The following is a 21,304-nucleotide window of genomic DNA, read 5'->3' as shown; positions in this document are numbered from 1 at the left end:
GCCAGTGCTCTTAACCTCTGAGCCATCTCCCTAGCCCTTGACTTTCCTTTTGACATTTGGAAACATCAAATAAAATGGAAGCATAGTGTAGGGGTGATGGCATGCCTGTAATCCCAACACGGGAGAGGCAAAGGCAGGCAGATCTCTGTGAGTTCAAAGCCAGCCTGGTCTACAAAGTGAGTCAAGGACAGCCAAGGCTAACAGGGAAACCCTGTGTCAGGGGGGAAAATGTAAACATTAAAACAAAACAAAACAAAACAAAACATAGCCTCCATTGTTGGCCTCAGACTTTGAGCTTCCTGTTCTCGGGCTGGAGTTGCAGACGTGCCACCAAGGCCACCTCATGTGGTACTGTGGATCAAAGCTGAGATCAAACCCAGAGCCTCACGCATGCTACACAAGCATTCTACCCACCAAGGGACATTCCTTGCCACTGAGACTCATTTTGTAGTATTGCCAAAAGATCAGAAAATGGATCAACAGAAGCTTGCTGCCAAGCCTGATGACCTGAGTTCAGTTATAAATTCCACATAGTGAAAGGCGAAAACTGACTCCTACAAGTTGTCTTCTGACTTACACACACACACACACACACACACACACACACACACACACACTCACAGTAAAATTGAAAAAGAACATGTGGATTATGGACAGCCTGTGTTTCACATTGCAAGAGGGAAAACTGTTATTTACTAGATTGTTAAGTATAGGCTGTGTATCAATGCCTTTCATCTTACTACTGAGTGCATTTTATTCCTAGCTTGCTAGGCTCGTTATTAATGTGCACTGTTTTAACATCTTATTAACAGCCAAATATTACTAATTTTTACAGAAGCAGAGATTGACATTCGTTTGAGAGAAGAATTTTCTAAAATGTGTTTTGAAACATTGCTCCAGTTTTCGTTCAGTAACAAAGTCACAACACCCCAGGAAGGCTACATCTCACGGATGGCCCTCTCCGTGCTTTTAAAGAGGTCTCAGGATGTCCTGCATCGCTACATAGAGGATGAGAGGCTGAGTGGGAAGTGCCCTCTCCCAAGGTGCGTGCTTAATTAAGAAAGAGATACAGGGTTATCATCATTAGGAACAAAGATGGCACAAAACCAAGAGACTCCTAGTGAGGTTGATAGTTGTACTTGCCCTTTGCAGCCTAAGTGTTTGTAGGCTTTGCTGCAGGTACGTAATTGTTCTGATTTTTATGCTGTTTCAGCCTCTCTTGGAGATAAGGGGCTATGTGATATCAAATTACCTTTTGAACCTTAAAACACTATCGAATCTGAAAATATATCCTCTGCCAGAGGTTTCTGCATAAGGACTTGTGGGTTTGCATGAAAGCAGGATCTCTTTCTCAGACGCAGGTGGATCTCTGTGAGTTTGGGGCCAGCATGGTCTACAAAGCCAAGGCTACCCAGAGAAACCCTGTCTGGGGGAGGGGAGGGGGAGGAAGAGGTTAATGACTTCCAGGGATATCCTTGATATCTATCACTCGGCCATATCTTAATCCGAGTTTCTTCCAATCAGGCACTTGTCCTGAGGTGATCCCTTCTATTATATCCAATTAGTGTTCATGGCAGGAACTCCAGAGTTAAATCACAGCTGAACTATAGGCTGGAATCCAGCAAAGGACAGCCTTAAGTTTTTAAGATGTAGAAACTGGAGTTTAGGTCAAAGCAGACAGAAGGGAAACTGGCTGAGAATCAGATCACCCCCACAAATCTCACGTGCACCTTGTTTCTTTACCAATTTATGAAGTTAGAACTGACCTGACAAAGGATACAGATTTTATTTTTTAAGCATTCATGTCTTATAAAATTGCCTACTACAGTTCCATACCTGTTTAGGTTTCCCCAGGAGTATATGAATGCCTTTTCCTCAATTTTTAGTATTTTAAAATTCTTTGCTCATTCAGTGTTTATTTTACAGTTTTCTAATTTGGTGAATGAAATTCACAAAATCACAATCTTGAATTTTAAATTTCTAGATCATAAATTATGTCACTCTGTTCAACTGTATGTACAAATCCATCCCGATATTTGATTGTGGACATGATTAAAAGTGGATTAAAGTTGTTTCCTTATGTGTACATGCAAATGAATATTTTTATTAGATCATAAATACTAGTTCAGGAAATCTCTTTCCTTCCTTTTTTGTCTTGAATATTTCTTTTAACTGTATTCTTGTTGTTTATGTGTCAGTATGTGGGCATTAGTCCAAGTGCCAGAAGAGACCAGATGGCTAACCTTCTGAAGCTGGAGCTGTGTGACATGTGGACTGTGTGACGTGTGGGCTGTGTGACGTGTGGGCTGTGTGACGTGTGAGCTGTGTGACGTGGGTTCTCAGAATCACACTCAGATCATCTGAAGCACAGTACACGTTCCAAGTTCCACTGAGCTGTCTCTCCCACTCTACCTACTTTCTGTGATTTGAGCTCTGTTTATAGCCATCTGGTGTTTCATTCTGTGTTGCAGTATTTTGAGTTTTCCTTAAGCAACATTTCAATATCAAACTGCTTGCAAAGAAACTTTGGTGCCTGGGATACAGTTCATCAGAGCCCGATAGTGAGGCTTCTAATCTCAATAATCAAGAAATTGAGGCAGGAGGATCAAAAGTTCAAGGTTATCCTCAGTTACAAGTTTGATATCAGCCTGGGGAATGTGGGATCCCGTCTCCAATTTAAAAATAAAAGGTTTTGTAGTGCCCTATACTACACTGGAAAGGCCTGGCTCTCTGTGGGCTTGCAGATCGGATCTGTGCCAGCAGGAGAATGCACCATGGAGGCAGATAGCCATTCCTGTTGGGGGAAAGGACAGGACTGGGGCATCTTTCGACACTGCTCTTTTATTCCATGCTTATTCTTTATTATTTGTTGTTTGCTTTATTATTGTTAATTGCTAAATAGGCCATATCATAATTAATTTCAGGCATGTTTCATGATTGTCATATAAAAATACAATAAGGAAATGAAAAATACTTCGGTATCATTGCAGTTTTGAGTGTACTTTTAGCAGCATTGTAAAATATATATCACCTATTAAAAGTATATGTTTTATTTAATTTTGGCCAATTTCTATTAATATTAGTTGGAAAATAAACAAAACATTGTATTATAGTGAAGTTTTAAAAGCATGTTATAAGCCACATTGTTTTTGTCAGGTGATAGTGACTCATGCCTTTAATCCTGGTACTCAGAAGGCAGACACAGGCTGAGTTTAAGGCCAGCCTGGTCTACAGAGTGAGTTCCTAGATACCCAGGGCTACACAGAGAAAACCTGTCTTGAAAACCCAGTAATAATAATAATATGTAAATAGTTGCATGGCCTATCTTGTAAATGTAGATTGTCAGGAGTTGACTTACTCCTTCATTGATAATTTGGGTAAGAATAGCTACAAAGCAGTAAATTCTTGTATTTATATATGTTTGTTGTTTATATGTTTGATGATTTTTCCTTTTATAAGAATTTTAACATCTTTTTATTTTATTGTAGTCAATATTTTTCAAAAATTGTATCTATTTGTGCAAACTTTGAGCGTAAAAATATTAATTACATGGTTTATCTAAAAAATCCTAAGGGAAATCATCTCTCATCATTTTCAGGCAACAAGTAACAGAAATCATATTTGTCTTAAAAGCAGTCAGCACTCTCATTGATTCACTTAAGAAAACACAGCCCGAGAACGGTAAGTGCTTGGGAACTTGCTAACCCTGTGAGGCAGTACATGCTGCGTCCTGTGTGTTAGTGAGCAGCATGCTATTAGCCGACCTGCAGAGCGTGACTGCCACTGCACTCTTCTCCAGTTCTCGTGATGACAAAAGCTCAAGTCCATTAGGATGTCAATTCAGGAAAATTAATTTGTAATGTTTGATCTTGGCCTATTAAAACGGCCTATTTAAAAATGGCCTCTATAAAGACAAAACAAAACATGGTAGGCCTGCAAGATGGCCTGACAACCTGAGTCAGAGCTCCAGAACCCAGATGAAAATAGAAGAGACCCAATGCCACAGAGGTGTCCTCTGGCTTCCATGCATATCTACACGTGTAGAGGAGACATGCAGTGATACAAAATTACAAATTACTTTATTATGAAAGTAGTGTCTGGAGAACACGTGAGATGCTGTCTGACCTCCACACATACATATGCACAAATACAGAAAAAAATTTAGAAATTAGAATAATGCTGTGAATAAATGAAGTGAATCCATAATTTATAATGGTAGATTAGTAAAGTAATATGCTTCATTAAGAAAGAAGAAAAGCCAGGTGTGGTGATGCACGCCTTTAATCCCAGAACTCAGGAGGCAGAGGCAGGCAAGATCCCTGTGAGTTCGAGGCCAGCCTGGTCTACAAAGTGAATCTAGGACAGCCAAGGCTACACAGAGAAACCCTGTCTTGAACCCGCCCCTCCCCCAGAAAAAGAAAAAAACCAAAAGAATGCTAGCCTTCAGTAGTAGAATTGTGTTGGACTGCACATAGCCAGTCCAAGGCTGATGCAAGAGCATGGCTGTCAGGTGCAGAACCACCAGGCTCCACAGCTACTCAAAACCTTTTTATTCTTGTCTTGCTATACTTTTGTTGCTGAAAGTGAGCCATTTGGAGACTTACTTTTTTTTCGAGGGAAGTTTGTTTTTATTATTTTACCTGATGGTACTTGATGGCGTGTTTTGAATAGGTGATATAAATACACATAAATTAAAAAGTGTAAAACCACTGGCTGGTGAGATGTCCACTAGGTAAGGGCATTCACCACCAAATCTGAGAACTTGAGTTCAGAAAGCACATCATAGGAGAAAATCAACTCCCACAGCTGTGTCTGACCTCCGAGTGCCTGCTGGGTTGCACACACTAAATGAAGGTTAAAATGTGTGTATTTTTACTACTTTATTATTTTTCATGTAAGTATATACTTCAGTAACCCCCATGTTTTCTATACAAATAACAATACCCCATTTGTAACCACTCTTTCTTCTCTACTTTTTACTTAACAAGGATTATGTCTATTCTTTCATTTTGATACATCTCTTTAGTATTCTTTTTGTAGTTTGAGGTTTTTCTCATATAACCCAGGATGGCCTTGAACGCTACCTGTGCAGCCAAAGACAACTTTGAAGTACTAATCTCTTTTCCTCCATCTCCCAAGTCCTGAGTTACAGTACATCTGGCTTCCTGTCACAAAGTCCCTTGGAGATTACAGTGGGTTTTAAAACATACTTTAAGAAGTTCAGCACTCTCCCCCAGGTTTGACATCAGCTGTCTTTGTAATGTATCTCCTCTGATAAGCCAAGAATTAGTATAGCGGTTTGACGTTCATCGGCCAGAGTAGCTAGTCTCCATCTGCATGGTCTTCTGAGACTGGAACAAAGGGCCACAGAAGACAACCCGAACAGGCTGTAGTGAGCTGGCAAGAGCAGAGCCGGCCCTTTTTGGTTTTGTTCAGTTCCTTTTCTGATTTAAGTCAAACCCTACCCACCAAAGCAGAAATAAGAAGAAATATGGTACGGATTCTTCTTTTATTATTATTACAGGCCATTTATTTTGTGTGTGGAGGAGGGGTGTACACTGCCATAGCCCACATGTGTGGGTCAGATGACAACTGCAGGGACTTGGTTCTCTTCCTCCACCGCGTGGGTCCAGGGGGATCACTGTCAGCTGAGAGCCTGCTGAGCTCCTTACCAGTCTCAGTGCAGATCCTTAACACTTCAGACAGGGAAAAAGCAGGAGCCCTCACCCTCCATTCCCTCTTCAGCCCCTTCTGTCTTCCAACCCTTTGCTGAAGAAGCCTAAGAAGTTAGCACCTGCACAGAGAACCCTAAGTAAGCACACTAAGGGAGTAGCGCTAATGGTAAGTAGTGTCAGACATGTTAGGTGTGAAAAGGTCCCATAAGCATCTTCATTTGGGAAGCCATGAATTTTATAAACTTGCTGTGCTCTTTTCCTGTATGCCTCTAGTGAATTCATATGAATTACTGGTCTTTAGGAAGAGACATGTCTGTCACATGTATGTGATATCTACCACGCTTATTTAATCAGCAACTTGTTTCAGAAAATGAGAGACACCACATTAAAAAAACTCATTTTCTCCTTTTACATTGAAGAACTAAGATAAAGAGAAATTTATTAGCTTGACCAGGGTACCGTGCACTACCTTATTCCAGGTGGAAAAATGTCACCACCTAATAAATTAAAATAAAGTGTATAATAATTTTAAAAGTGCTTTGAGCCATGCATAGGTAACTTGGTAAGACCCTGTCTCAGGCTGAAAGGTGAAAAGAGGGCCCAAGGTAGTGATCAGTGGTTAACACATGCTTGCATGTATAAGACCTTGACTCCGTCCCTAGGGCTGGGGAAATCCAGCACACAACAGAAAATGTAAATGTAGCATAGTTTCACTATTAGCATATTACTGCTTCTAGTGGAATACGTCTACCTACCTGAAGAAAAACATCCACTTGACAGTGGGTATGGTGAGCAAAGCAGGCTGGGCTCTTCCACCCAGTCTAGTCCTGTGTATTATGTATTAGCAAGCTCTGTAAGAAGACTACCAAATCAAAACCACTCTCAAGGTCATTACTGAGAAACTCACGAGTAGATATGTTTAGTAGGCAAGTGAATAAAATGTTTTCTAATTGTTTGTGACATGCACACTATATTTTCTGACAACTATAGAGAAAATAATTTGGGTTATTCTGTTTCTTTGTTAACTTGCAAAGTTTGTTGGTATCGATGACTCTGTCTGCACTATCATTTCTCTTTCCTCCTTTTAAAGATTTTGCTTACTTTACCTTACGTGTATGAATGTTTTGTGTGCCTGTATGGATGTGCACCACTTTCGTGCCTGGTACCCAAAAGGCCAGAAGAGGGTATTGCACTCCTCTGGAGCTGGAATTAGAAATGGCTGTTAGCAGCCTTGTGAGTGCTGAGAACCCCTCTACAAGAGCAGCAAGTGCCATCATCTCTTTTTCGCATTCTATTAATTTCATCATGAAGTCTTGTGGAATTAAAAACTAAAAGATGCTTATAGGACCATTTCTGTTATTTTTTAGATTGTTTATGTAAATTGGCTGTCTGTACTGTTTATATCCACTCTGTTTTGAGATTTTTTTTTTACTTTTTATATTACAGTTGATGGAAATACCTGGGCACAAGTAATTGCCTTATACCCAACTTTAGTAGAATGTATCACCTGTTCCTCCTCAGAAGTCTGCTCTGCTCTTAAAGAGGCACTAGTTCCCTTTAAGGATTTCATGCAGCCACCAGCATCCAAAGTTCAAAATGGAGAATCTTGACCAGCTACAGTACACACACAGGAAGAAATATATTCTAAGGGATGCTTCCTCCTGGTCTCTAAGAAGGACGTTTCTTACGAAGTCATTCTTGGCAGCTGCTGTTTGCCTTCTTTAAATTAAAGTGTAATTATCTGGGTTCCGTGATCCATACAGAAGTATAGGTGACAGCAAAGGCTTCTGGAGGAGCCAAGCCTTCCCATGAGCAGTCTTGATGGAGGGCTGGTGGACACTACATCATCCCTTCTACCATAGCTTCAGTTGGTGATTTAAAGTGAGCTTATGTACAGTTTGTGGTGTATGTGTTAATGATGTACTTTTTAAAAAGGATATTTCCATTCAGATTTTTGAGGCTGGTGTTTTGCACCCTTTTTCAAGTACAGAATTGTACTAAAATTTTATGCAAGGTGGTACTGTAACATTCCATATTATCTACAACCAGCCTTTGTGAACAAAGGGAACTGACATACTGTGTGTATAATAAATGGTACAGTTCTGTACAAAATAGTTGCATTTATTTAAAATTTTAAAATATTGATGATGTTAAATGCTCGAAGCTGTATTTATTATTAATACAAAACTGTTTGCTTACATTTTTACTTCTGATTTGCCTTCTTCTGGGGCAGACACGCTTAGCTTATTGTGTAATCATACAGTTAGCCTTATGCTTTTTTACATGCATTATTAGTGGCCAGAAGGATTATGTGAACACAACAACAGAAGGTATGATTTGCTGACTTTGCACCTTTGAAATGCAGGTTGTAACTTAAACCCTGAGACACATTGTAGCACCATGACCTAATCATACCTCATTTCTTTAAGTCTCTCTCTAAGCTTCTATGTGTGATTTTATATTTGCTGTCTGAATTTTAAAGACTTTTCATGTTGCTTCTTCTTGTGACATATGTCACTGTCTTTAAATGATGACCAAGGCAAGATGACTTGATATTTGCCACTGAGATTTTGTTCTGCTCTGGCTTCCTTTTCTGAGCTCTTTCCAAGAAGACACAGCACCAGGCTAACCCAAAGTATAGAGCGAGTGTCCTGGAGCAAGTGCTGTCCCACCCTAAAAGAGAAAGAAAGTTGCGGAGCACGTGACTGCTTTCTTACAAAACTGACTGACTTTGACCTAGCTCACTGTATTTTTTATTTAATTAATATGCTGTTACAGTATTCTTCCAAGCTAAACTTTTATTTCACAAGTGCTGAAGACATGAAAAATGTTGAAAACATTGCTATTAATAAGCGGTAGTGGAGTTGAAATTATTTTAATGTACTAGAAAAGTTTTGACTTTAACAAGATTTATAAATTTTGGCCTCTCAAGAATAACCATAAAACTATAAGGGGACCCTACAGTTGAATAGTCAATGAGATACAATTTTGAGGCTATTTTAATTATGTAATGATTTAATTTGCACTATATTCTGTATATGTGTGGTAAGGCCTATTTTGAAGGAGTATTATTTTTACTCACATGAATCAATGAATTTCTATTTTATTATTTCACCTAAGGTTAAGGTAAAACATGGCATTTCATAGACTGTACTGTCAGTGTTTTCTTAAAGGTGTTTTAAAAAATGACTCAAGCGGTGTATTTTTTATATTTTGATATATTCACTTTGTGGATTAAAAAAATAGGAATATCACTGATAAAGTATGAAAATACTAAGAGTGGTAACATTTTCAAGATATTACCATGAGTTTATAGAAAGTAAAAGTGTCTGCTTGTGAGAAATAACAGATCAATTGCAACCTGAATGATTCTTCTCCAGTGAAGGTAGCTGTGAGTCAAGGGTCGACAGCACACAGTTACATAAAATAAATAATCGGCGCTAATACAGTATTAGCTTTTAATACCAATGTTATAAACATGATGGATGTGTTAATGTACAGTGATTAATGCCAGGCTCAGTGTCAAGGAAGTGGGCCACACCCTTGGAGGACTAACTGACAGGCTTCTCCCCAAAGTTTCTCTCAACTCTCAAGGAGTCACTGTTAGTAATTAAAGCCTTTTGGTCACATGTGCTGTTCCCAGAGAGGTTAGTGCATTGTCCTTGCCCTCTAAGTATGAAGTGGGTTCTTCAGTCAGTGCAAGACTGGGCTGCATGGAGTTGCCAGATGCAAGGAAATCTTAAAACGCTCCTGACAGTGAAGCACTAGGTCCAACCCCTATTACTGCATTGAGGCAGGAGTTTTAAATCTCAAGACTCTTTACCACTGACCGACTGTTAGAGACTGCTGAACAATAAAACAAGCCATAGCAACAACTGGATGGTCATACCGGTCTTAATGTAACTATTTACTTGCATAGATCTTCTTTTGGATGCCAGTAGCACAACCATTACCAACGAAGAAAGGTCAGTCTTATAGTGTCTTTTTCTTTATGAATACTGTTAAAGTTTTATTTTACTGTACACATTTTGCATCACATTTATTAAAAGGCTTTTCTGTGAAGGGGACTTAGGCCTGACTAGGAAAGAAAGCTTTTAACTTGTTTATATTTTTACTACATTAACATTTATGTTCTCCACTGTTTCCTCCACTTGCTACGTTCTTTAAATTATACATCGCATCAGAAGGAAACATGGAAAATTTAGTTTATTTATATTATCCTAGTGGATCGCAGTCATTTGCAGTAGCAGCTAGGAACAGTTATTGCCCTTCCTTTTACAATGCTAAGAATGTTGTGTTTGTTGTCAGTTTGGCACCAACTGTCCTAGGTCAGCATTGGGTCAGTGGTCACCTAAGACCTGACAGTGAATTAACATAGTGTTGAACAGTGAGTGCTAGAAGACATCGGAAATATATCCCCTAAAATGAATTGCTCATGTCATGTTAATAAAAGGCACTCTTGAATACACTCCTCAAATATAAATTTGTGCGTATAACCACTAAGATAGGCAGAACATTTTCAGGAAATACCTGTGATTGCCATTGAAATTAACTGGAAATCAAGACCCAAAAGGATTAATATCCAAGCTCAGATTATTGTGGGTTATAGATTTTTCTAGAAAATTACCACAGAGGTCCACAAAAATGGTCTCTTCAAAACATTACCAGCAGCCTAGAATGTTTCCAATTACTAGATTTGGCATTTTGGAGATACTCTGACTTGTCAAAAGTACTGCAGTTTGCTATGCTTAGTGCTACAAGGCTGTCTTTATTAGACTGAATTTTTTTCTAATTATTCATGAGAAGAACAGGAGTGTGTGATGTGGTGTATTACTGATTTGCATATGGTGGATAAATAGTTTTTAATGCCTTGTGGCGATTTGAATTAAATTTTTTGTATCTCTGGAGAGGAGAGTGGTCCTTTTATGTTAATGTTAAGTTTTTTGAATGGGAAAAAAAGATGTCATTGACTCTCAATTTACATGTAAACCCTCTCAGAAGGCTTGGGTTAAATCCAGTAGTTTTTTTGTTTGTTTTTTAAACATTGTGTTAGCAGTGTTGGCTTTAAAGAGCCACATGGATAAGCTGGTGTAGTGGCTCGTGTCTGTAAGCCCAGGCTGCCAGGACTACACAGGCCTTGCTGCAAAAACAAGAGGAGCAGTGGTGGTAAGTCATCTCATGACTGAATACTCTGTGATCTTGCAGTGGTGGCCTGAGGTTCTGCCTCCTGTGGCATCTTTTTTTTTTTAAATTCTTGTTACATCTCAATTGTTATCCCATCCCTTGTATCCTCCCATTCCTCCCTCCCTCCCCTCTTCCCTTTATTCCCTTCCCCTATGACTATTCCTGAGGGGGATTACCTCCCCCTGTATATGCTCATAGGGTATCAAGTCTCTTCTTGGCAACCTGCTATCCTTCCTCTGAGTGCCACCAGGTCTCCCCCTCCAGGGGACATGGTCAAATATGAGGCACCAGAGTTCGTGTGAAAGTCATACCCCACTCTTCACTCAACTGTGGAGAATGTCCCCTCCTATGGCATCTTTAAGCAGATGTCTAAAGCTGCTGTTTCTCTATTTCTAAGACGCTGCTGCTGCTGCTGCTCCTCTCCTCATTCTTTAGCAGATGCTTGCTGTGGATGTGGGCCTGACTTGATAATGGCGCTCTGGGGCACTCATTCAGGTTGATGGTGCACTGCTATATCCAAAGTATTTAACTACTTCCCTTCCCTTCATCTTGGGCATCACTTTGGTTTCTGCCTGTTTTAATTTTTATCTCTTTATTCCCCCTTTTAAAAATTCTCTACCCATTCGTACTCACCTGTGCTTTCATTGTGAGCCTCGGACAGAAGCCCTGGTGACAGCTTCCTACTAGTGAGATTGTAGAAGTGCCTTCCACTTCCTATTAGTGAGACTGTAGAAGTGCCTTCCACTTTGGCCACTGTTGCCTTTTTTGCTGAGGTGAAGTTCTCTCCCATTTTAAAATAACAGAACAATATAGTTTGCAACTATCGCCTACTGTACTTCTGAGTCTATTGACTCTGCTGCCAAGACACAGAATGGGATTGCTATACATGGATTTAGTAGCTGAACTTGGAACAGTCATGTCTTTGCTGTGTTGTGAATACCAGAATAATGCTACTTTTCTTAGAGAGGGTTATTTACAGCTGTAAGTTTATTTGGAGTGAAACTGTTTTGCCTTAGAAGATCCCGTTTGGGAGGTAAATACTGTGAATTCAGGTGTGTGTGCCATCTGACTACCACTTGCTCATGATATGTGCTCTACTTACCTTATGACTTCTGTGCCATCTATTTTCCTGTTACGAAGAAGTAATTTGGGGGATAGAGATGGGTAGAGCACAGCTGCTCTTCCAGAGGATCCTGGTTCAGTTCTCACGGCAGCTTAAACCATCTTCACTCCAGTTCCAGGGGATTTGATATCCCCTCAGGCTTCCATGCAGGCTGTATCCCCAAACACATAAAATGAAATACATGTAAGTGCAATTTTGATTCAAGACAGGAAGTCACACGTTTTCTGAGCACTCCTAGCATATTTGGAACCCACCGTGGTGGCAGCTGTCTTGACGTACTCGCTATTATGCCACCGAGAATGCTTAGATCCTCAGTATGAAGAGGGAACTTACTGAATTTTGAGATCACTTCCGGTTGCTACAAATACCTAAAGTTTTATTTTATACTAAACCTCATTAAATAGGGTAGCCATAAAAGATCTCTTAAACTGTGCCATTATTTGTAAAACTACTGTAGTGTAACAGCAATCACTACTTACGACGAAGATTTACTAGGTGGAAGGAAAACTCCAAAGAGATTCTATTATAGTCTAAGCCTGCTTATCTAGAAAAATAAAATATTGATTTAGACCTAACTGCAAATTCCATTTTCTTTCTAGTTTTACTCCCTCTGTCATAATTTTAACAGAGAACATTTAACTCCTGACTCAAAGCAGTTACCATATGGTGTTTATGTCAGACTTGATAGATTTATCTAATTTTGTGGGATTCCTTTTTTAGCTCTCAACATGATTCTAGAAAGTAATGCCATGCCACTGTTTCTCTACAGTCTTCTTATATTCCCTATGTTGTTGACATACATAAGGTATGGAATAATCAGGAAAGTTTCTTGGCTTCAAGCCCAAATCTTTGTAATCTAGGGTAGGTGTTTCTTTAGAACTACACAGTTAAAACTGTGTAGACCCTCAATTTGCACCCGGAACCCACTAAGATGATTCTACATGTTTTGTCCCATCCTACAGCTAACTTCCGTCACCTTGATAAGTTCTTTCCCATCTGATTGGTGGTTTCGGTATACTGTCTGCTCATTTTCATGTCCCCATTATGCTCAGGACATCATTGATTCTCTCATCACTTATGGTGATGATGTACGCTTACAATATGGAAATAGCCAATCTGGAAAACAATCAGAAGATGAAATAAAGGAGAAATGCTTTTGAGAAACTTGTTAAAGCTATTGATGTATAAAATGGAAGGAAAAAAAGTGTCTAGTAGGAAAGACTTGAGGTATTATAAAATCGATTTGACATTTCAAGAATCAAGATCAAGTAGAAAGCACAGTCCTCATGTACATTAGCGTTGGGGGTAGGGCCTTTAGAGAGCAGTGCTGGGTTTATTAAGGCCTTGTGCCTGCCAAGTAAACTGTTATCTCCCCAGTCTGGCTTAAGGCCTTTTGGATTTTAAGAGTGTTGGTTTTTTGGTTTTGCTTTTATTTGAGGCAGCTGTTTAGAGGCTGCCCATTTGTATCAGTGCTAAGCCATCCCTCCACAGCTCAAAGAAATTCTGTTTCCTATTTTCTTTTTTTAATAAGACATACAAATGTTACTTCTGATCCTCTAGAGGTCGAGACAGGAAGCTCACTTGAAATTCTGACTCAAAATTCCTACTTTGAGAAATACAAATGAAAAAAATCTCTGTATTATTTAGTGTGGTACTGCTTTCCAATACAGTAAGTTTTGTATTTCCCAGTTTAAAAAATCACCACTGTGGAGTATTTGAGGAACCCAACATCTCTCTTCATTCCTGACAATATAAAGTTAGGACTGTACTCACTTTACACACGAGGAAAGCACAGTTGAGAGGCTGCTTCCTAGACTGACAAACCTCAACCAGTGTGGCTCGCTTCAAGGTCATCCTTTTAGCTACACAGTATGGTTGCTAGTAAAAATGTTTCATTGCATTAATCTTACTGAAATTAAAAGTACTTTGAGGCAATTGCTGTTTCCATGATCTTGCATTTGGGATAAATATACATGAACATACAGAGAACTTTACATATTGAGGATATATTGTAGAAGAACTCACCTCTGTATAAGCTGCATGGGATTTTCATTGTCAGTCCAGGTTTAAAATATTTTATCCATTAAAGCATCTGGTTTGTTGCTTAGTGTATGTCAGCAATAGCATGGTGGTTAAAAGGCCGAGAGTCTTCGTGAATTCGGTTCCTGAGGTTTGCTGAATGTGTGAGCTGAGCTAGCTAACCAACCTGTTTTGGAGTTGTTGTCTATGAATACTGAGGACCAATGCATAGAATTATTAAATACAATTTTACAAGGAAGGTTAGAAAAAGCACTGTGCCTGCCTGTGGCAAGGTTTAGGCTGTAATAGGAATAAAACACACTCAATGTGTTTTAAGAAATGGGCTGGGAACCAGAACAGCTTCTTTCTTTTCTTTGACTGTACGGCCATCAGATATTAACTATAAGCGTCTCCTTGTCATGGGACTGGGAGTCACTCCAGAATATTGTGGCTAGATTAGAAAATCTTCTACCTCAAATACTGCTGAGTGTAGGACTGTATCGTCAAGGCCCAGGGTGTCAGTAGCGTGCGAGTGCCTATCCCTACCCTCGAGGACAGAGCTCTTGCCAAGTGTGCAGACACAGAGTAACAAACCGAAAAGGCTCAGTGCTCAGGATAGAACTTAAGAGTCTCTGTTTATACCAAGGAAGTGAGGAAGTGTAGGAAAAGACTGAAGATTGTTAATTATGCGTATTGGGGGGGGTGGTGTGTGCACAGGAGGGGTGGTGTCGGAGGAGTCTGGAAGAAGCTTCAGGTCCCCTGGAGCTGGAGGGCAGGTGGCTCTGAGCTACCCAGTGGTAAGAGTTTGGGTCCTCTGCAAGGACAATGCTTGCTGTCAACTGCTGAGCCATCTTCCCAGCACCATGGGAAGGTGGGTGTTTTCAGTAGAATAGGTAACTGAAATTTGGTATTGTATAGGGTGGGGGCCGGCAGAGATTGGCTTGGAGGAATTGAAACGTCATCAGTAAACTCCTTAAAAGCCAGAAATACTTTGGAATGACACAGGTTTAGTTTAATAACCAAAACTAAGGGAGAGACGTCTGTGGTTATGTGTAGAATACATGCCATAGAGAAGAGGGAAAGCAAACGTTGGCTTTCCTGCCGAGGTGGGATGGAGGATGAGCAGAGGCTCGTGCTTCAAAGGATGCTTGAGTCAAGAATGGTGGTGCAACACACCTGTCTTCCCAGCACTTCAGAGGCAGATGAAAACAGCTGCAAGTTCCAAGCAAGCTGGGACTAGTCAGAAAATGTCTCAAATGAAAAGGAGTTAGGGTGAACTGAGTAGATTCTACATATATGAATATTAATGGTGGGAGAATATTGGTGTGATAGTAAAATATGTGGATGATTTAAATTGATGTTAGAAATAGATAAAGTGGTACAACAGCTGAACCAAGTTTAGTCTGAAACTTTGTTCTAGCAAATCTGTATACCGTTTAAACCAAATGCACACCTGATACCCACTTAAAAATAATTCCATGCTACAGTGGCCGAAAAACTTGGTATGAAGAGAGACAGCATGACCTGCTCGCTGTGCAGTGACTTAGTCGGTGTGAGTTTCCATAGGTATGTGGCAGACAGTAAATTAGCATATTACTGCAACAAGTGTGTTACACATACACTCAAACATAAAAAGTATTAATTAGAAACTATTCAAATTACCATTTGCGGTGGCTTTAATTATACGAAGATACCGAAATCTGTCAGTAGCATAGCAGGGCAGGTAGTGTGAACATGTACTTAGGAAACATAGGTAGTCGCTAAATTCGGAAATTCGTACCTCAGGAAATGTATTTGGGTCCTGTAATGAGAGTTAATTTATGATAGTATGGGCTCCAGGCTCTGTTGTGCTAAATTGCAGTGTATTGGGTGGGCTTGGGGTGGGTCTCAAAAATTAATTAAATATGAGTGTTGTTACCAAGTTTTGCTCCAGACACTATTAGCTCTCTGGCTGCTGTGAAAGGGTTGAAGTCTAGAGAAAGTTCCCAGATTGCAACTCAACATACTCATTTCTCTAAGCGTTCATTATTTTTGTTTTTGCGGAGTGTAGATTTTCAGCAACTTTATGACAAATGGGACTGCCAAATACTCTTTATAGAAGATAGCCAGATAAATCTGAAATCCAGACACCGTCCCCCTTTTAGTACATGTAACGTACATAGGTTTTAAAAGCACGTTTATGTAGTTTTCTTGTTTTACTAGTTTTATCTGACACTTTAGTGACATCTAAAAACAAAACAAAAATTTAAAAACCCTGTAAAGGAGAAGCAAAACTAATGTTACCCCGGCCACGCGAAGGTGAAGCCCCATTGCAGTCGGCCCTCTTCCAAATCTTGCCTAAAAATGGGGAGAAGGCAACCGCCCCAGTCCCAGGAGCCTGCGCACTAAGCTGGCTGAGCACAGCTTTCCCGCCAGTTTCCGCAGCGAGCATCAGTGGCCGCGCCGGGGGTGGAGCACCGCGGGCAGGACGGCCGGAGGGAAGGAGGCGCCGGAAACTTTCCCCGCCGGCCAGGGGAGGACGTGTCCAGCCCGCGCCGCCGCCATCTTTACAGCAGATACCAGGAGCAGCGGGACTGCCGAGCGGACGGAGCCCGGCCTGCGACCCCGGCGTGAAGCCGGGATCCCCGCCTGCCGCCGGCTTCTCCGGGAGCCGCGAGGCTCACCGGGGCGGAGAGCGGGCGCGGGGTCCCGGATGTAAGATGGCGGCGGGGGCCGGCAGGTGGTCACGTGGTCAGAGCCGCGCGCCAGCCTCTTTAAGGGATCTCTATGGTTCGCCCGGACGCAGTGGAGCAGGAGCGCGAGACGGGGCGCGCGCGGAGCCGCGGGTTGCCGGCTGCCGGGGTCCCCGGAGGGTGCGGGGGCTGCGCGCGGGGGACTTCCGGGGTGGCGGGGAGGGCGCGGAACCGCGGTGGCCCCGGGCGGGCGGCTCCGCTCCGGAGAGGGCGCGGCCGGCCCGCTGCAGCCTCCGCCCTTGGCCGCCGGCTGCGGGGAGACCGAGGCGCGGCGAGCTCGGCCGGCTCCACACACCATGGCCCTGGCTGAGGTAGTAGTTTGTGCTGTTGGTCGGGTTGTGACATTGCCCGCTGTGGAGATAACTGCGCAAGCTACTGCCTTGCTAGTGCTGGTGATGCTCAGCGCCGCCGAGGACAATGGCCGGGGGTCCCCTTTGTGTTCCGGGGCGCGGGGACAGCCCGGCGGGCGGAGGGGCGGGCGGGCGGGCGGGCGGGCTCGCGGAGACCGTTAGCGTCCGGCGGGCCGAGGCGCGGGCGGCGGCGCAGGAGGAGAGCCGAGCCTCCGGAGTCGCCCTCTCGGAGGAGCGGGCGGAACCGCGCGAGGCGCAGCACAACTTTCCGCCTCGGATGATTTTGAGGAGCGCAGGGTCTTAGTTTGTGTCCGCTTCATTCTCGAGGTGTGTGTGGGTCGGGGTGGGCGAGCTGCTCTGCGAGGCACAACTATAGTAAACGTTGTGATTACAAACTCTTATGTTAATTTTTGGATTTGGGTTATTGTATGACCGCTGAATTTTAAGAGTTTAATTTAAAATGTAAGCCTAATGCAACGTAGAGTTTAAATTTAAATTGCTTATAACTCCTTAAAAGACAGTTGACTTTAGAGTTAAATGCACTTTTCGGGCTTTTCTTTTTTTCGGTTTTTTTAAATGTATAAAACAAAATAAATTATTTTTACTGTGTGCTGTGTTTTTGGGTTTTTTGTTTGTTTTTTCTTTTAGTTTAACTTTGGAAGCTCAAATAGCCATGCTGGTTTGAGGGTGTGGGGGAGGGTTGGCCTTAGACTTTTATGTTAATATGGTTCTTTATATGTGCATTTTATTAAAGGAGCATGGCTTCCCAGAGGCTTGACTTAATGTCTAATGACATAGAAATGTCCTAGTGTGACCTCAATTAGGAAAATACAAGTTTTGTAGAGATAGTTTGGATAGTTAGAGGGAACTACCCGAAGTCTGTGTGGAAGATACGTTTATTTTCTCCAAGAGGAGAGTATGATAGTAAATTTTAGTTCTTTTCCTTGTGAAGCTGGTCTGTTTGTGTGTATGGTTTTAATATAGTGTAGTAGATTTTTGGTGTCACTTTGATGCTTTTTTTTTTTTTTTTTTTTAAGGCAATTCTTTGCTAAGTACATGAAAGAAACTTTTTGAAAGCAACTCAATCTCTTGTCCCTTTCAATGAGAGTTTGGTGCTTTTTAACTCAAAAGTGATGGAATACCTTTAAGTTAAGCTTACGCCTTTAAGATAACCTAAATATAATTTCATCAGGATGGGCCACCTCACTGTAGGAAGGACAGTAAAGGACCATGAATTTCAACATTCAGGCTAGACTTAAAACGCCGGCTTTAAGCTTGTTTTTCTTGATAAAGTAAGGCCTTTTACTTTTAAGCACCCCCCCTACCCCTCAGTGATGAAAGCCTGTTGTATACTAGATAAATCTTAATTTGTGGAAGGAAAGTACTAGTAAAATTCTAGTTGGTACTACAGTTATTTTTTCCAGAACCTCCCTCAGCAAATGAACAAATCATGCAGCCCACTATACTGTTAACAATCTGTACCCCTAAAATACTAAATTCTGCTAATACTGAACTCTAACACGTTGTCATGTATAAACCCCCCCCCCCCCGTAGTTCATCTTGTGCTTAAAGTAACTTTTGTCCAGGGCTACACTGCCCGCAGGGAGCATGCGTGTACTGTCAGCTGGATGAGGGCTTCCATATGTTTCTGTTTGCTGCTGGAAGGGGAAGTCCTCCCAGAGCTGCTCTCCTGTTCTCTGTGTGGCCGTGATAACTACCAACTATTTTCACTGCTGACAAGCTTCCAACTGGGTGGTTTTACCCAAAATGCAGCTTTACAGTCGTTATTGGCGACATTTACTAATGCAATTAACTTTTCTGCTAAAGGTCTACTGTCAGGCATTTAAGTAATTTGTAGCTGCACAGAGCCATTGATAGGGAGGATGCCACAGTGTTTTGAGTGCCCTTCTCAAGTACAAGTGCACCAGAGAAAGGATAGGCTGTCGTCACGAGATTTTAATAAATGCCAACTCCAGCGGAAGTAGAGGGATGTTAGGGTGTTCTGGATGTGCCATGTGGCAAAGATTATTAGGAGGCAAGTTTGCTTTGTGCCCCAATATCCCTGATTGTTAATTATATATGAAAAATGCATTTATAAATATAATTACCTCCTGGCTGGTAAGGAAAACATCTTTGTGTTATAGAACAGACCCCAAAGCATTGCCAGAGGTACCTAAGAGCAGAACACATCTCTTTAGTGTAGAGCGCGGATGCTGAGAAGGCTGTGTGATTTCATAACTACACTTTCCTTCTACTGTTTATTATACCCACTACCCAACAGGGGAGGTACTAGACTTTCTCACTCAACAGTTGCGACACCCCCCCCCCATACCCCGTAGCCAGAGAGCAAATGGAGCGATCATCTCCAGAAATGAGTTAACATTGGGTTAATGATATCCAAAGTGAGAATTTTACTTCTATCATCAAATCTAAAAAGTCATTTGTGCTACCCATCACAAAATAACCTAGCAAAGATATTCAAGTTACTTGTATGACTACCAAAAATCCATTGGCTGTTTTTGTCAGACCCCATGCTAAGGACCATGGGTAATGTTGTAAAGCGGGACCACTGCCCCCAAGGGAAAGCAGAAATATGACTTGTGGAGCAAATAACCAGAAATGTGGACTGATAAAGACATTAGTAACCTACTTGACTGACACAAGGTAAAAGCTGTGGAGAGGCTCTGTACAGAATAGTTTTCTCACGCTGTGTGTTATCAGCAATCCTGGGGACAGCTGGAGTTGATAACTGTTCCTGGTGTCTTAACAGTTCCTGAATTGTACATATATAGTTATACATATTAGTGTATATATACTTAAATATGTACTAAAAATGTGTGTTTTCAAAGTTTCTTCTCTATTCAGCATCAGACATTTCCTGAAAATAGACCACTCACTTGGAGTTGGGTTTCAGATCCTTAGCTTTATCATAATATAATTGACGATATATTACTGTGGGAGTCAGGGTTTCTCAGGAAGCCAAGGTGCCCAGTGTTCACGGGCAACTCAGACCACTTGATAAAGTTGCTGCAAAGTTAGATTAAAACTTTTAGCTGCGCAGCCAGGCGTGGTGGCGCACGCCTTTAATTCCAGCACTTGGGAGGCAGAGGCAGGCGGATCGCTGTGAGTTCGAGGCCAGCCTGGTCTACAAAGTGAGTCCAGGATGGCCAAGACTACACAGAGAAACCCTGTCTCAAAAAAACCAAAAAAAACCTCTTAGCTGCTTCCTGGCTGAACAGTGAAAACGTCTGAGCATGTTGTTCGCTTTCAACATAACTACTGGTCAGGGATCTAGATACGTGGAGGCCGCTCTTTTAATCTGCATAGTGTATTTTAAAACCTAGAAGGCTGTTTGAAGGGATCATGGTCGCAGTATTAACATGTAACACTGCTGTGATAGACAGAAGAAAGCCGAGGAAACTAAAATATGCCAGTAAATGAAAACAGATTGTCATAGCTCCCCGCCCCCCACCGCCCACCCCTGGTTTTTCAAGCCAGGATTTCTCTGTACCCCTGGCTAACTTGGAGTTCTAAGTTCTGTACACCAGGATGGGTCCACACTCAAAGATCCACGTGTCTCTGCTTCCCGAGTGTTGGGATTAAAAGTATGCACCACCTGGCTAATTATTTTGTCTTTGTTTTTTAAAAAAATTAATTGGAATCCTAACTGCATTTCCTTTTTTGTTTTGGTTTTGAGACAGTTTCACCATGTAGCCTTTGCTGACCTTAAATTCACAAGAGATCCACCTGCCTTTGCCTCGTGAGTGCTGAAAGAAGTGCGCCCATTCCACTTTTAGCAAGTGAGTAAGCCTACCACAGGAGATTCATGTTAACTCAGTGCTCATGCACCTCAGTCGATGTGTATGGTGAAGTTTTTAAGTCCGTGTTTGTATGCTAATGAGAACACCTTTTTCTATAATTACATTATATCCTTGGCCTACTTGTGTTGTTTTAAAACCCAAGTTCTACTCATGTGCCTTCTGAAGGGGCCTCGATTCAGAACCTGCTGATACTGCAGTTGTATTTGAGATAAAGCCCATTTCCTTTCTAACACTTGCCTCCTTATTTTGAAAGTGTATTGGACATAGTTGTGTACACTGTTGTCTCAGCACTTGGGAGGTAGAAGCCGGCAGATTGAAAGTTCAACTTCTCTGCTATCTAGTCTCTCTTGGATTACATAATACTCTTTAAAAAAAAAAAATCTTTATTCCCACAGAAGTG

The 21,304-nt window shown here is 41.5% G+C and overlaps 1 protein-coding gene across 2 annotated transcripts in view; it reads left to right on the top strand.

Moving 5' to 3' along the window:
• The window catches only part of Mon2 (MON2 homolog, regulator of endosome-to-Golgi trafficking), a 70,853-nt gene extending 61,565 nt beyond the window's left edge, over window positions 1-9,288 (top strand). For both annotated transcript variants that reach the window (XM_051170895.1, XM_051170894.1), the window contains 3 exons: window positions 836-1,043; window positions 3,599-3,681; window positions 7,122-9,288. In XM_051170895.1, the coding sequence (XP_051026852.1) occupies window positions 836-1,043; window positions 3,599-3,681; window positions 7,122-7,285 (455 nt within the window). In that variant the 3' untranslated portion in view covers window positions 7,286-9,288. The remainder of the gene's footprint in view (window positions 1-835; window positions 1,044-3,598; window positions 3,682-7,121) is intronic.
• The last annotated feature ends 12,016 nt before the right edge of the window (window positions 9,289-21,304 follow it).

Source organism: Acomys russatus, chromosome 28, assembly GCF_903995435.1.
Source record: "Acomys russatus chromosome 28, mAcoRus1.1, whole genome shotgun sequence".
In the NCBI taxonomy this organism is placed as follows: Eukaryota; Metazoa; Chordata; class Mammalia; order Rodentia; family Muridae; genus Acomys; species Acomys russatus.
The sequence above is the reverse complement of the archived record's forward strand: the minus strand, read 5'-3'. Positions and strand labels throughout refer to the sequence as shown.